Raw genomic sequence first — 17,021 nt, 5'->3', positions numbered from 1 at the left:
TGTATAGTTTTGTAATTTATTCTGCACTCACCACTTTAGAATGGGCCACAAGATGCAGTATACATGGCGTAACCTTACCCCAGAAATCAAATAAGATGCTCATGGTCAATGAATGAGCTTCACTACTTGGCAAGTTATGTGACGCAATTTGCTCCAAGTATACAGTCCACAACTGAAAGATAATGTTCACATATAAGATTTTGCCAGTGTTATCTTTTATTTTTCAATATAAATTTATGTCATTATGATATTAGCTTGTAGATTAAAACTGAAGAAACTAGATAAAGATGGAAATTTAAGCAGATGGGACATGGATAAACTGAAAGAACCAGAAGTTGTAGAGAGTTTCAGGGAGAGCATTAGGGAACGATTGACAAGAATGGGGGAAAGAAATACAGTAGAAGAAGAATGGATAGCTTTGAGAGATGAAATAGTGAAGGCAGCAGAGGATCAAGTAGGTAAAAAGATGAGGGCTAGTAGAAATCCTTGGATAACAGAAGAAATACTGAATTTAACTGATGAAAGGAGAAAATACAAAAATGCAGTAAATGAAGCAGGCAAAAAGGAATATAAACGTCTCAAATACAAGATCAACAGGAAGTGCAAAATGGCTAAGCAGGGATGGATAGAGGACAAATGTAAGGATGTAGAGGCATATATCACTAGGGGTGAGATAGATACTGCCTACAGGAAAATTAAAGAGACCTTTGGAGAAAAGAGAACCACTTGCACGAATATCAAGAGCTCAGATGGAAACCCAGTTCTAAGCAAAGAAGAGAAAGCAGAAAGTTTGAAGGAGTATATAGCGGGTCTATACAAGGGCAATGTAATTCAGGACAATATTATGGAAATGGAAGAGGACACAGATGAAGATGAAATGGGAGATATGATACTGCGTGAAGAGTATGACACAGCACTGAAAGACCTAAGTCGAAACAAGGCCCCGGCAGTAGACAACATTCCATTAGAACTCCTGATAGCCTTGGGGGAGCCACCCCTGACAAAACACAACCATCTGGTGAGGAAGATGTATGAGACAGCCAAATACCCTCAGATTTCAAGAAGAATATAATAATTCCAATCCCAAAGAAAGCAGGTGTTGACAGGTGTGAAAATTACCAGACTATCAGTTTAATAAGTCATGGCTGCAAAATACTAACACAAATTCTTTACAAATGAATGGAAAATCTGGTAGAAGCTGAACTCGGGGAAGATGAGTTTTGATTCCGTAGAAATGTTGGAACACGTGAGGCTATACTGACCCTAAGACTTATCTTAGACGATAGATTAAGGAAAGGCATACCTATGTTTCTAGCATTTGTAGACTTAGAGAAAGCTTTTGACAATGTTAACTGGAATACTCTCTTTCAAATTCTGAAGGTGGCAGGGGTCAAATACAGGGAGCAAAAGGCTATTTACAATTTGTACAGAAACCAGATGGCAGTTATAAGAGTCAAGGAGCATGAAAGGGAAGCAGTGGTTAGGAAGGGAGTGAGACAGAGTTGTAGCCTATCCCCGATGTTGTTCAATTTGTATATTGAGCAAGCAGTAAAGGAAACAAAAGAAAAATTCTGAGTAGGAATTAAAATCCATGGAGAAGTAATAAAAACATTGAGGTTTGCCAATGACATTGTGATTCTGTCAGAGACAGCAAAGGACTTTAAAGAGCAGTTGAACGGAATGGACAGTGTCTTGAAAGGAGGATATAAGATGAACATCAACAAAAGCAAAATGAGGATAATGGAATGTAGTCAAATTAAATTGTGTGATACTGAGAGAATTAGATTAGGAAATGACACACTTAAAGTAGTAAATGAGTTTTGCTATATAGGGAGTAAAATAACTGATGATGGTAAAAGTAGAGGGGATATAAAGTGTAGACTGGCAATGGCAAGGAAAGCGTTTCTGAAGAAGATAAATTTGTTAACATCGAGTATAGATTTAAGTTTCAGGAAGTCGTTTCTGAAAGTATTTGTATGGAGTGTTGCCATGTATGGAAATGAAACACGGATGATAAATAGTTTAGACAAGAAGAGAATAGAAGCTTTGAAAATGTAGTGCTACAGAAGAATGCCGAAGATTAGATGAGGACGTACTGAATAGAATTGGGGAGAAGAGAAATTTGTCGCACAACTTGACTAGAAGAAGGGATCGGTTGGTAGGACATGTTCTGAGGCATCAAGGGATCACCAATTTAGTATTGGAGGGCAGCGTGGAGAGTAAAAATCGCAGAGGGAGACCAAGAGATGAATACAGTAAGCAGATTCAAAAGAATGTAAGTTTCAGTAGGTACTGGGAGATCAAGAAGCTTGCATGTAGTATGGAGAGCTGCATCAAACCAGTCTCTGGACTGAAGACCACAACAACAATGATATTAGCTTCAAAAAGGAACTAATACCAGTGATTAGATAAATATGTATTTTAAATAATTTCAGTAAATGCAAATAATTTTCTACTAACTACTCTTCCTCACTTTGTATCCCTTGACTTGAATTTTAAATTGATTTGTCCTACATTTAAAACTGATGGAGACTCCAGGCTTAAATATAAATATTTATCTCAGGTAAATCACTAGTCACTGATTAGGAAAGGAGTGAGGCTGTAGACATGCAATTAAAAAGGACATTTCTAGCTGGACATTTAGATGAGATACTTCATAAATATGGGACATGAGCATGGCAATACCAAACCCACACTCACCCACCGGCCCATCCACATGCACAAAAGTGCGCGTGCACGCGCGCGCGCGCACACACACACACACACACACACACACACACACACACACACACACGTGCGTACACACACACACACACACACACACACACACACACACACACACACACTCACAGACAAGTACATAGTAAATTTTTATAAAGTGAATTAAAAAGAAGAAGCGGAAGCTGCAGAAGAAGAACACTGCAGCAAGACCTGAATACAGCTGTGAAGTAGAAAGTGGCTTTTGTGTGTGTGTGTGTGTGTGTGTGTGTGTGTGTGTGTTTGTTTGTTTGTTGTTGTTGTGAGCTCTCTGAATAATTTAATTTTCCTTTCTTACCTGCCTGTCTACTGCTCAATGCTTCTTCTGTGTGGTGAATAGTGATCTATCCTGAAAGAACTACATATAATAGATACTAGGCTTTCTATTTTTATTGAACTGTTACTGAAATTAACTTCCTTATGGATGACCTATTTGTTTGAGCAGTATGAGCATTAATTTTGATATACCTTATCATATTTAGTGGTTGTAGTTATTAGTGTGGATTCTCTACTTCATATAACATGACTCAAAATAATGATAAAAATTAACAAAAATAAAATTTTCTGCCACAGTCAGTACCTGAATATAAATGTTTATCAACCAAATATTTACAAGTTTTGCTGAAATTTGAAAATAAATTCTACAGAATTAGAAAATAGGTGAACTCAAATGATGGAAACCCCAGTTAGGGATATCAGCAATGTAGAAAAAGACAGATTGCTATTTATCATGAAGAAGACACTTCAAGTAGCAGACAGGCACAATTAAAAGACACTAACATAAAGCTTTTGGTTACTGCCTTCAACACGTGAAGAAAGACACACACACACAAGCAAGCACACCTCATTCACACATAATGATGAACTCCAGCATCTCAGACTGGAATGGAACTATCACATGGGATGCAAGCAGTAATCTGGAGCAGGGACGAGAGAGGAAAGTATAGTAGTGTACCGATGGGGACAGTGATGAACACTGCCTGCTGGAGAGAGCAGGGACTAGACTGTCAACAGGCACAGCGTCAGGAGGTTGTGGGGCAGGGAGGTGGGGAAAAAAGGAGAAAGAAAGAAGTGGAGCAGGGAAGGACGGGTGGATGTGTTGGCAGAGGGCTGCAAATAAACAGGATGGGAGATGAGAATGGGGAGGAGATGATAGGACAGAGGGGCTGGAAACTGTTGGATGGAGGGTGTGGGGACAGTATGTTACCATAGGTTGAGGTCAGGACAATTACGGGAGCGGTGAATGTGTTGTAAGGATAACTCCCATCTGCACAGTTCAGAAAAGCTGGTGGTGGAGGGAAGAATCCAGATGGTTCAGGTAGTGAAGCAGCCATTGAAATCAAGTGTGTTATGTTCAGCTGCACGTTGTGCTACAGGGTGGTCTACTTTACTCCTTGCCATTCATCTCGACAGACAGCTAGTTGGTAGTCATACCAATATAAAAATCTGTGCAGTGACTGCAGCAGAGCTGTTTACACAGGTGGCCCAACCCCTGATGGGATAGAATAAACCCATAACAGGACTGGAATGGGAAGTGTTGGGTGGGTGGACTGGGCTCATTTTGCACCTGGGTCTTCCACAGGGGTATGATCCTTGTTGCAAGTGGTTGGGATTGTGAGTGGCATAGGGATGGACTAGGATGTTGTGGAAATTGGGTGGGCAAGAGAACACCACTTTAGGAAAGGTGGGAAGTATCTTGGGTAGGAAGTCCCACATTTCAGGGTATGATGATAGGTAATTAAAACCCTGGTGAAGGATTTGGTTCAGTTGTTCCAGTCTGTGGTGGCACTGGGTGATGGAGGGCACACTCCTTTGTGGCTGGTTCTTGGGGTTTGTCAGAGGATTGAGGGTGTGAGGGGAAATGGCATGCTCCCATGCCATCTGTTTGTGGACTAGGTCTAGGGGATAGCGCCTGTCTGTGAAGGTCTTGGTGAGACCCTCAGCACACTGAGCAAGAGAGTTTTTGTCACTGTAGATATGCCATTCTCAGGTGGCCAGGCTTTATGGGAGTGATTTTTTGGTGTGAAAGGGATGAGAGCTGACAAAATGTAGGTACTGTTGGTGGTTGGTGGGTTTCATGTGGAATGAAGTGTGGATGGAGGCATCAGTGAGGAGGAGTTCAACATCTAGGAAGGTGGCACACTGGTCGGGGAGGACAAAATGGAGCGGATAGGAGAGAAAGTGTTGAGGTTGTGAAGGAACAAAGATAGGGCATCTTGGATGTGAATCCACATAATGAAGATATCATTAGTGAAGCTGAGCCAGGCTAGGGGTTTGGTGTTTTGGGAGGCTAGAAAGGTCTCCTCTAGATGACCCATAAAAAGATTGGCATAGGAGGGTGTATGTAGGTGCCCATAGCCGTGCTGCAGATTTATTTATTTACCTTTCCTTCAAATGAGAAATAGTTCTGGGTTAGTATAAAGTTAGTAAGGTGTATGAGGAATGAGGTAGTGGGTTTTGAGTCTGAAGGACATTGGGAATGGTAGTGTTCAATAACAGAAGAACATGGACATGAGGGATGTTGGTGAATAGTGGGGTTGCATCAGCAGTGATGAGTAATGATACTCTTTTAAACTAATGCAGAAAGATGGACCAAGGGTTCATTGTGGCAGGAATGGTGTAAAGGAAATGGTAATTGCACAGAAATGGGCAAAAGAGGTGTTTATCTTTGAGACAGGAGCTTCTAAGTGAAAAGATGCATAAAGATGCGCAAAGAATATGTAAAGGCACTCAGAAACATGCACAAGTATGCAAAGTAATGCATAGATACCTAAAAATATGCACAAATATGTTGAAACTGTACGGAAACATGGGTGAAATAAACGATGAGGTGTGTGTGTGTGTGTGTGTGTGTGTGTGTGTGTGTGTGTGTATCAGAGGAAAGAATCTGGGGCATTTGATACTGCATCAACAATCTTTGGAGTCACAGAGTCTGTGTTGTATGCAGATGATTGTGGATGCAGTATGGCTCAGAGGTAGGTGAAGAAACACAAAGAAAGAATAGAAAGATCAGACACTGACAAGAATAATGTTGTAGTGAAGAGTAACAAAGGAAAACATTACAGGGTTTCGGGATGGAAGAAAACTGTTTGGTAAAAATGAAACAGTGTAAACTAAAGGTAGGAATGTCAACTATGTAGGAAGTTCTACTGCTTACCATAAAGAAAACACGTCAAGTTGCAGACAGGCACAATTAAAAGACACTTACGTAAAGTTTTCAACCACAGCTTTCAACAGTAAAAGATAGGCACTCACACCATTCACACATACAAGCAAGCACATGCCACACACAATGACTGGCAACTTCCGTGTCTTGGGCAGGAATTCATCTATCACGTGTGATGCAGGAAGAAATCTGGAGAGGGTGGGGAAGGGGAAGGGATAGTATTGTATGGATGGGGAGAGAGATGAATGCTGTCTGTACAGTGTCAGGAGGTTTTAGGACATCCTTTTTGGATCAAAAAAGGAAAGGAATGAGGGAAAATGGGTGGATGTGTTGGCAGAGGCCTGCAAATAAACAGGGTGAGAGATGAGATGGGGAGGAGATGACAGGATAGAGGGGATGGAAACTTTTGGGTGGAGGGTGCTAGGACAGTATGTTATGATAAGTTGAGGCCACAGTAATTATGGGAGCAGAGAATGTGTTGTAGGTATAACTCTCATCTGCACAGCTCAGGAAAGCTGGTGGTGGAGTGAAGGATCCAGATGGCTCAGTTACTGAAGCAGTCATTGAAATCAAGTGTGTTATGTTCAGCTGCATGTTGTGCCACAGTCTGGCAGTGGCTGTTCATCCGGGTAGACAGCTGGTTGGTAGTCATACCAATATAAAAAGCTGTACAATGATGGCAGCATAGCTTATAAATGACATGGTTGCTTTTACAGGTGTTGAGGGAGCTTCTGATGATCCAGATTCTTTCCTCTGATAGTTATATTTATTCCATTGATCCCACTTCATCCCTCATCCTGACCTACTGAAGCATTTTGTTTTCCATACCTGCCTGTGCCACACTACATCTACATCTACACACATACTCCACAATCCACCATACGGTGTGCGGCGGAGGGTACCTCGTACCACAACTAGCATCTTCTCTCCCTGTTCCACTCTCAAACAGACGAGGGAAAAATGACTGCCTATATGCCTCTGTACGAGCCCTAATCTCTCTTATCTTATCTTTGTGGTCTTTCTGCGAAATGTAAGTTGGTGGCAGTAAAATTGTACTGCAGTCAGCCTCAAATGCTGGTTCTCTAAATTTACTCAGTAGCGATTCACGAAAAGAACGCCTCCTTTACTCCAGAGACTCCCACCCGAGTTCCTGAAGCATTTCTGTAACACTTGCATGATGATCAAACCTACCAGTAACAAATCTAGCAAGCCCGCCTCTGAATTGCTTCTATGTCCTCCCTCAATCCGACCTGATAGGGATTCCAAATGCACAAGCAGTACTCAAGAATAGGTCGTATTAGTGTTTTATATGCGGTCTCCTTTACAGATGAACCACATCTTCCCAAAATTCTACCAATGAACCGAAGATGACTATGCGCCTTCCCCACAACTGCCATTACATGCTTGTCCCCCTTCATATCGCTCTCCAATGTTATGCCCAAATATTTAATTGACGTGACTGTGTCAAGCACTACACTACTAATTGAGTATTCAAATATTACAGGATTCTTTTTCCTATTCATCTGCATTCATTTACATTTGTCTATATTTAGAGTTAGCTGCCATTCTTTACACCAATCACAAATCCTGTCCAAGTCATCTTGTATCCTCCTACAGTCACTCAACGACGACACCTTCCCGTACACCACAGCATCATCAGCAAACAGCCGCACATTGCTATCCACCCTATCCGAAAGATCATTTATGTAGATAGAAAACAACAGGGGACCTACCACACTTCCCTGGGGCACTCCAGATAATACCCTCACCTCCAATGAACACTCACCATTGAGGACAATGTACTGGGTTATATTATCTAAGAAGTCTTTGAGCCACTCACATACTTGGGAACCAATCCCCTATGCTTGTGCCTTAGTTAGGAGTCTGCAGTGGGGCACCAAATCAAACGCTTTACGGAAGTCAAGGAATATGGCATCTGTCTGATACCATTCATCCATGGTTCGCAAGATATCATGTGAAAAAAGGGTGAGTTGCGTTTCGCAGGAGTGATGTTTTCTAAAACCGTGATGATGTATGGACAGCAACTTCTCTGTCTCAAGGAAATTCATTATATTAGAACTGGGAATATATTCGAGAATCCTGCAACAAACCGATGTTAAGGGTATTGGTCTGTAATTTTGAGGATCCGTCCTTCTACCTTTCTTATATACAGGCATCACCTGCACTTTTTTCCAGTCACTCAGGACTTTACGTTGGGCAAGAGATTCATGATAAATGCAAGCTAAGTAAGGAGCCAATGCAGTAGAGTACTCTCTGTAAAACCGAACTGGAATCCCATCAGGACCTGGTGACTTATTTATTTTGAACCCATTCAGCTGCTTCACAACCCCAGGAAAGTCTATCACTATGTCCTCCATACGGGAATCTGTACGAGACTCAAACGGCGGTATGTTTATATGATCCTCCTGCATGAAAGATTTCTCAGAAGCTAAATTTAAAATTTCAGCTTTCGTTTTGCTGTCTTCCATTGCCAGGCCAGACTGATCAGTGAGTGACTGGATGGAAGCCTTCTACCCGCTTTCCAATTTTACGTAAGACCAGAATTTTCTTGGGTTTTCAGCAAGATCTTTTGCTAAGGTATGGCAGTGGTAGTGGTTGAATGCTTCGCGCATTACTCTTTTTACAGCAGCACGAATCTCTACTAACTTTTGCCTGTTCTCATTCTCCCGATCTTTCTTGTACCGTGAGTGCAACTGTCTTTGCTTCCTGAGCATTCTCCAAATTGCGCTGTTAAACCATGGTGGGTCTTTTCTGGCATTAACCCACTTTTTTGGCACATACTTGTCAAATGCATGATTTACAATGTGTTTAAAATTTGCCCATAATTCTTCCATGTCCATCATACCGGAAGTAAATGAAGTAAATTCATTTACTAAGTGGGATGCTAACAACTGCTTATCTGCTCTTTCTAGTAAGAATACTCTCCTAGCCTTCTTGACCAACTTTTTACTTTCATAACCATAGTCATAATGGCAACATCATGATCACTAATCCCTGTCTGAACACTGACACCATTGATGAGGTCTGGTCTGTTCGTGGCTACCAGATCTAAAATATTTCGATTACATGTTGGCTGTCAATTTAGCTGCTCAAGACAGTTTTCGGATAATGTGTTCAAAAGTAATTCACATGATGGCTTGTCTGTACCACCTGTAATGAATCCATAGACATCCCAGTCTATACTAGGTAGGTCGAAGTCGCCTCCGACTAATATAGCATGATCCGGGTACTTCTGCGATACAGAGTGTAGACTCCCTTTGAATGATTCATGGTGGAACCTGGTGGCCAGTAATAACACCTAACAATTAACTTTATTTCTCCTAGCCCTGTTAAACATGTCCAGATAACTTCACAATCACACTCTACTTCGACCTCAGTAGACACAATATTTTTGTCAACTGCATTGAAGACACCAGCTCCTACGCTATCTACTCTGTCTTTCTGATACACATTCCAACCCTCACTAAATATTTCAGAACTATTTCAGGGTTCAGCCAGGTCTCAGTCCCAAGAGTAATTTGCGCGCCACATGCTTCCTGGAGGGCAGTAAATTCAGGAACCTTATTCCGAACACTCTGAAAATTAACTGCTAATATCTTGATAGCACAAGTGTCTTTACACAGATCACGTCCTGATTTCCCTGCCTGCACGTTGACTGGTGGGTGTTCATCAGGACACCTCGCATTACTGCTTAGCCTAAAAAACCTCCACGTGATCGCCACAAGTACTCTGCTACCCGAGTAGCCACTTCCTTTGTGTAGTGCACCCCTGACCTATCTAGGGGCATCCTACAATTCCCCACCCAATTGTGCAAGTCTAGAAATCTGCAGGCAAGACCATCACAGAGTCGACAAAGCCTCTGGTTGAGAGCCTCCACTCAGCTCCAAACCAAAGGACCCCGATTCACTCTGCGAACGATGCTGCAAATAGAGAGCTCTGCTTGCACCTCACGTGTGAGGCCAGCGGTCTTCACCAAATCTGCCAGCCGCCTGTACGAACTGAGGATCACCTCAGAACCCAAGCGATAGGCATCATTGGTGCCGATGTGAGCAACTACACTCCTGGAAATGGAAAAAAGAACACATTGACACCGGTGTGTCAGACCCACCATACTTGCTCCGGACACTGCGAGAGGGCTGTACAAGCAATGATCACACGCACGGCACAGCGGACACACCAGGAACCACGGTGTTGGCCGTCGAATGGCGCTAGCTGCGCAGCATTTGTGCACCGCCGCCGTCAGTGTCAGCCAGTTTGCCGTGGCATACGGAGCTCCATCGCAGTCTTTAACACTGGTAGCATGCCGCGACAGCGTGGACGTGAACCGTATGTGCAGTTGACGGACTTTGAGCGAGGGCGTATAGTGGGCATGCGGGAGGCCGGGTGGACGTACCGCCGAATTGCTCAACACATGGGGCGTGAGGTCTCCACAGTACATCGATGCTGTCGCCAGTGGTCGGTGGAAGGTGCACGTGCCCGTCGACCTGGGACCGGACCGCAGCGACGCACGGATGCACGCCAAGACCGTAGGATCCTACGCAGTGCCGCAGGGGACCGCAACGCCACTTCCCAGCAAATTAGGGACACTGTTGCTCCTGGGGTATCGGCGAGGACCATTCGCAACCGTCTCCATGAAGCTGGGCTACGGTCCCGCACACCGTTAGGCCGTCTTCCGCTCACGCCCCAACATCGTGCAGCCCGCCTCCAGTGGTGTCACGACAGGTGTGAATGGAGGGACGAATGGAGACGTGTCGTCTTCAGCGATGAGAGTCGCTTCTGCCTTGGTGCCAATGATGGTCGTATGCGTGTTTGGCGCCGTGCAGGTGAGCGCCACAATCAGGACTGCATACGACTGAGGCACACAGGGCCAACACCCGGCATCATGGTGTGGGGAGCGATCTCCTACACTGGCCGTACACCACTGGTGATCGTCGAGGGGACACTGAATAGTGCACGGTACATCCAAACCGTCATCGAACCCATCGTTCTGCCATTCCTAGACCGGCAAGGGAACTTGCTGTTCCAACAGGACAATGCACGTCCGCATGTATCCCGTGCCACCCAACGTGCTCTAGAAGGTGTAAGTCAACTACCCTGGCCCGCAAGATCTCCGGATCTGTCCCCCATTGAGCATGTTTGGGACTGGATGAAGCGTCGTCTCACGCGGTCTGCACGTTCAGCACGAACGCTGGTCCAACTGAGGCGCCAGGTGGAAATGGCATGGCAAGCCGTTCCACAGGACTACATCCAGCATCTCTACGATCGTCTCCATGGGAGAATAGCAGCCTGCATTGCTGCGAAAGGTGGATATACACTGTACTAGTGCCGACATTGTGCATGCTCTGTTGCCTGTGTCTATGTGCCTGTGGTTCTGTCAGTGTGATCATGTGATGTATCTGACCCCAAGGAATGTGTCAATAAAGTTTCCCCTTCCTGGGACAATGAATTCACGGTGTTCTTATTTCAATTTCCAGGAGTGTACTTGCAGACGACTGCATCCCGTACGCTCGATAGCCACAGGCAAGGCTGCCTCCACATCTTGGATGAGGCCCCCCGGCAGACAAACCAAGCGTACTTTGGATTTCTTTCCAGCCCTGTATGCTATTTCCCTAAGGGGCTCCATCACCTGCATAACGTTGGAGCTCCTAATAACCAGCAAGCCTTTGCCCCCGTGAGCCTGCTCAGGCCCTGCTGAAGGAGCGGCCACATGCCCACTGATAGGATGAATGGGCAAGGCCAGTCGGCCAGCCGGCCAGCCTCCACATTGGCCTTCTGCCTCGAAGGTGGCTGACCGTGACCAACAGCATGCTCAGCTGCTCGCGAACTGTGGCCAGTTCCTCCTGCGCCTGCACACAGCACGCACACACCCTATCCATCCAACTGCTAATATCTAACAACTCTGCGAATTTATACCCTATGGCTATCAATAAGCAATATTACTCCTCTCAAATACGAGAATATGCAAGGATTTTATGTAATTAAATATGGAAGAGCACAAACACTCGGAAAGAAATTAAGAATCAAACTACAAAACAAATGTGAAAGCTAAATATGCGACTCGCTACTGCACTGCTGCTGCACTGATACTTCACCAACGGCTTGAACCTTGACCTAAACCATCCTCCCACCCTCTCTCATAACACACACACTTATCGTAACACACACACACACACACACACACACACACACACACACACACACACACACACACACACACCTCATCGTTTACTTTAACCCTCGTTTCTGTACGTTTTCTATGTATTTGTGCATATTTTCATGTGGTTTCATGCATTTTTATGTATTTGTGCATATTTTTACATATCTGTGCATTTTTTGCATACCTGTGCGTGTTTTTGCGTGCCTTTATGTATTTTTTATGCATCTTCTCACTTAGCTGCTCCTGTCACAAATATCAACACTTATTTTGCCCATTTCTGTGTCAATCCCATTTCCTTTAGACCACTCCTGCCAAAATGGAGCCTTGGTCCATCTTTCTGCATAAGTTTAGAAGAGTATCCCTTTCCCTGGATAAAAACCAGTCCCACATCTTATTTCTCAAATGCTGCCTAAACCATGGAGTCCTTCCAAATGCCCTAACTGTAAAATTCCTTTCTCTGGATCCCATCCCTCCTTTCACAATGACCCACTCCTTTTCTGATTATGCCAATTTCTTGTTTTTACAAATGTGGTACTGCAAAAACACATCTCCAAGGCGCAGGTATCCCAGAACCACCTCTGCTTCCTCCACAAGATACTACACTTTGCAATACTTATTCCATAATCACATCTCTGAAATTGAATCCTTTGCTCTCCAGCACCTGGAGGAGCATTCCAGACACCACCTTGGTAAGTTATCTGGGCTGCTGACATTCTACTGGCACCTTGGAGCACCACTATCCAACCCCTATCGCACCAACAGTGTTCCTCCTCATCCACCCGTCATAGCAGCTAAACCTTCCTAGCTGACCTCTTCAACTTGTCACATCCCCTAAAACTCCCTGCCAACTCTCCACCAAACCAAGATGCAAAACATTCCTGTGACATTGTTGTTAACCTTTCCACCAAAACCCTCAGCTCCACAGAAGTTTAAGCCCTATCGAAAGGCCTCACCTTTAGCCCTACACCCAAATTTAACCCTACTGGACTTGTCAAAGACCTACTCTCCTTCTCCCAATCAATGCAATGGAAGCATTCCTTTGTTGCCAATCCGTCCAACCAAAACAACTCCAATTCCAACACTGAAACCTGTCTCTTCCAGTTCATACCACCATACAACCGTGATGCCCCCCCCCCCCCCCCCCCACTCCCACCTAACCAAATGCTGATTATTGCTGATCACCTTCCAGGAATTCCTTACCCCTTACCTGCAATTTAGCCTCACCATTCTTCCCCAGGTCGCTTCCTCAGAACACCAACCTATCAGCAGAGGAAAGAATGGCCACACACAACCAAAAATGACTTCTGACCTAGTCATCCTACTTGCAGACATGATCCACCACTATTGTTATAAATCACAGTGACAACCTGGCAGAATGCTTCTGCCAATTATCTGACTCTTCCACTTATAAACTCTGCCAGAGTGATCCCATTCCAGAAGTCCAACGCAAACTCCAGTCCCTGCTTAAAGGCTTAGGCCCTTCCCAGAACGTCTGCCAAGAATCCATTTTCCTCTTCACCCCCATGACACCCTGCACACCCACCTTCTACGTGCTTCCCAAAATCCACAAACCCAACAATCCTGGATGCCCCATTCTGGCTGGTTATTGTGCCCCCACTGACAGAATTTCAGCCCTCATTCACCAACACTTCCAACCAATTGTCCATAATCTAGCCTCCCACGTCAAAGACACCAACCACTTCCTTCACCGACTTTCCACCATCCCCACCCCTTTACCTCCAGTATCCCTACTCATCACTGTTGATACCACCTCCTTATACACCAATATCCTTCATGCACATGGTCTTACTGCTATTGTGCACCACATTTCTCAACGTTCTGCAGTCTCCGAACCCAGGGCCTCATTCCTCATACACCTTACTAACTTTATGCTAGCCATAAATACTTCTTGTTTGAAGGAAAGGTATATAAACAAATCTGAAATGCAGCCATGGTCACCCACATGGCACCTTCCTATGCCAAGCTTTTTATGGGCCACCTAGAGGAGACCTTCCTAACCTTTCAAAACACCAAACCCCTAGTCTGTTTCAGGTTCATTGATGATACCTTCATGATCTGGACTCAGAGCTGAGACACCCTCCTCAACACCTTCTCTCCCATCTGATTCATGTGGTCCTCCTCAACCCAGCATGCCACCTCCCTAGATGTTGACCTCCTCTTCTCTAATGGCTCTGGCTGCACCTCTCTCCACATTAAACCCACCCACCACCTACAGTACCTGCATTTTGACAGCTCCTTTCACACTAAAAATCCTTCCGTACAGTCTGGCCACCTAGAAACGGCATACCTGCAGTGACAAAAACTCCCTTGTTTTGTATGCTAAGGGGCTAACCAAGGCCTTCACAGACAGGCGCTAACCCCCAGACCTAGTCTGCAAACAGATCTCCCATGCCATTTACCCTCACGCCCTCAATCCTCCCACAAACCCCAAGAACCAGCCACAAGAGAGTGCCCCCTTCATCACCCGGTACCACCCCAGACTGGAACAACTGAACCACATCCTTCACAAGGGCTTTGATTACCTATCATCATATCCTGAAATCAGGGACTTCTTACCCAAGATACTTCCCACCCTTCCTAAAGTGGTGTTCTCTTGCTCAGCCAACCTCCACAACATTCTGGTCTATTCCTATGCCATTCACAGTCCCAACCCCTTGCAACAGGGACCATATTCCCATGGAAGAACCAGGTGTAAAATCTGTCAAATCCACCCATCCAGCACTTTATATTCCAGTCCAGTTACAGGTTTATCCTACCCCATCAAGGGCTGGGCTACCTGTGAATCAGCCATTCATTTGCCAACTCTGCTGCAATTATTGCACAGCTTTGTATATTGGTATGTCCACCAACTAGCTGTCTACCAGGATGAATGGCCACTGCCAAACTGTGGCCATGAGAAAGGTAGACCACCCTGTGGCACAACTTGCAACTGAACATAACACACTTGATTTCAATGGCTGCTTCACTACATGAGCCATTTGGATCCTTCCAAGCACCAGCAAATTTTCTGAACTGTGCAGATGGGAGCTATCCTTACAACACATTCTCTTCTCCCATAATTTTCCTGACCTCAACCTATGGTAACACACTGTCTCCACAATCTCCACCCAACAGTTTCCATCTCATCTGTCCTATCATTTCCCCCCAATTCTCATCTTCCACCCCTTTATTTGCAGTCATCTGCCAACATGTCTGCCCATCCTTTGCTGCTCCTCTTCAATTTTGCTCCTTTTTTCCCCACCAGCCTGCCCCACAACCTCCTGGCACTGTGCCTGTTGGCAGTATAGTGCCTGCTCTCTAAACCTGACAGCATCTGTCTCTCTCCCCACGTGTGCACTATTATCCTTTCCCCTTCCCTGCTGCTTGAATCCCACATGATAGTTGCATTCCAGCCTGAGATGCTGCAGTTGATGGTAGTGTGTGCATGAGGTGTGCTTGCTTGGGTGTGTGTGTTTTTTACTGATGAAGACCATGGCCGAAAGCTTTATGTAAGTGTCTTTTAATTGTGCCTGTCTGCAACTCAAAGTGTCTTCTTTATGGAAAATAGGCAAACTGGTAGTCATGATGGATTACTTACAGTCCAAAGAAATTCTTTAAAAAATCATTTTAAAATGTTGATTTGATTACTGTAATTTCTGTGTAGGACAATACAGCTAGGACAGATATGACACAACATCTTTACTAGTGCACTGAATGCAACAGAAAAGTTTGATGATCAGGCTCCTGGAACTACACATATTGCATATTTCTTTATGATCAATAAAAGTGTGCTTTATGTGATGAAAATATACACAGAGGTGGCAAGGGTCATGGGATAGCAATATGCACATATACAGATTGCAGTAGTATCACATACACAAGATATAAAAGAGAAGTGTATTGCCAGAGCTTTCATTTGTACTCAGGTGATATATGTGAAAAGGTTTCTGATGTGATTATGGCCAGACAATGGGAATTAACAACTTTGAATGTGGAATGGTAGTTGGAGCTAGACACATGGGACATTCCATTTCAGAAATCATTAGGGAATTCAATATTCTGAGTTCCACAGTGTCAAGACTGTGCAAATAATGCTAAATTTCATGCTTTACCTCTCACCATGGACATTTCATTTGCTGATGACCTTCACTTAATGACCAAGAGAAGTGTCATTTGTGAAGAATTGTCAGTGCTAATAGAAAAGTAATACTGCATGAGATAACCACAGAAATCAATGTGGGATGTATGTGCAAACATATCCATTAGTACATTGCAACAAAATCTGGCATTAATGGGCTAGAGCAGCAGACAACTGACATGAGTGCCTTTGCTAACAGCACAACATTGCCTCCAGCACCTCCCCTGGGCTTGTGGCCATATCAGTTGAACCCTAGATGACTGGAAAACCACGGCTTGGTCAATGTGGGATGTATGTGTAAACATTATCCATTAGTACATTGCAACAAAATCTGGCATTAATAGGCTACAGCAGCAGACAACTGACACAAGTGCCTTTGCTAACAGCACAACATTTCCTGCAACACCTCCCCTGGGCTTGTGGCCATATCAGTTGAACCCTAGATGACTGGAAAACCACGGCTTGGTCAATGTGGGATGTATGTGTAAACATTATCCATTAGTACATTGCAACAAAATCTGGCATTAATAGGCTACAGCAGCAGACAACTGACACAAGTGCCTTTGCTAACAGCACAACATTTCCTGCAACACCTCCCCTGGGCTTGTGGCCATATCAATTGAACCCTAGATGACTGGAAAACAATGGCCTGGTCAGATGAGCCCAATTTCAGTTGGTAAGAACTGATGGTAGGGTTCGAGTGGACCCAGGCTGTCAACAAGGCACTGTGCTAGCTGGTGATGGCTCCATTATGGTGTGGGCTGTGTTTACATGGAATGGAC

The 17,021-nt window shown here is 44.5% G+C and overlaps 1 protein-coding gene across 1 annotated transcript in view; it reads right to left on the bottom strand.

Annotated features, from left to right (window-relative positions):
- LOC124554918 (protein unc-79 homolog) overlaps positions 1–17,021 on the bottom strand; it is an 859,177-nt gene that overhangs the window by 34,942 nt on the left and 807,214 nt on the right. Inside the window, exon 48 of the mRNA XM_047128608.1 lies at positions 32–172. Within this exon, the coding sequence (XP_046984564.1) occupies positions 32–172 (141 nt within the window). The remainder of the gene's footprint in view (positions 1–31; positions 173–17,021) is intronic.

Source organism: Schistocerca americana, chromosome X (genome assembly GCF_021461395.2).
Source record: "Schistocerca americana isolate TAMUIC-IGC-003095 chromosome X, iqSchAmer2.1, whole genome shotgun sequence".
NCBI lineage: Eukaryota > Metazoa > Arthropoda > Insecta > Orthoptera > Acrididae > Schistocerca > Schistocerca americana.
The sequence above is the reverse complement of the archived record's forward strand: the minus strand, read 5'-3'. Positions and strand labels throughout refer to the sequence as shown.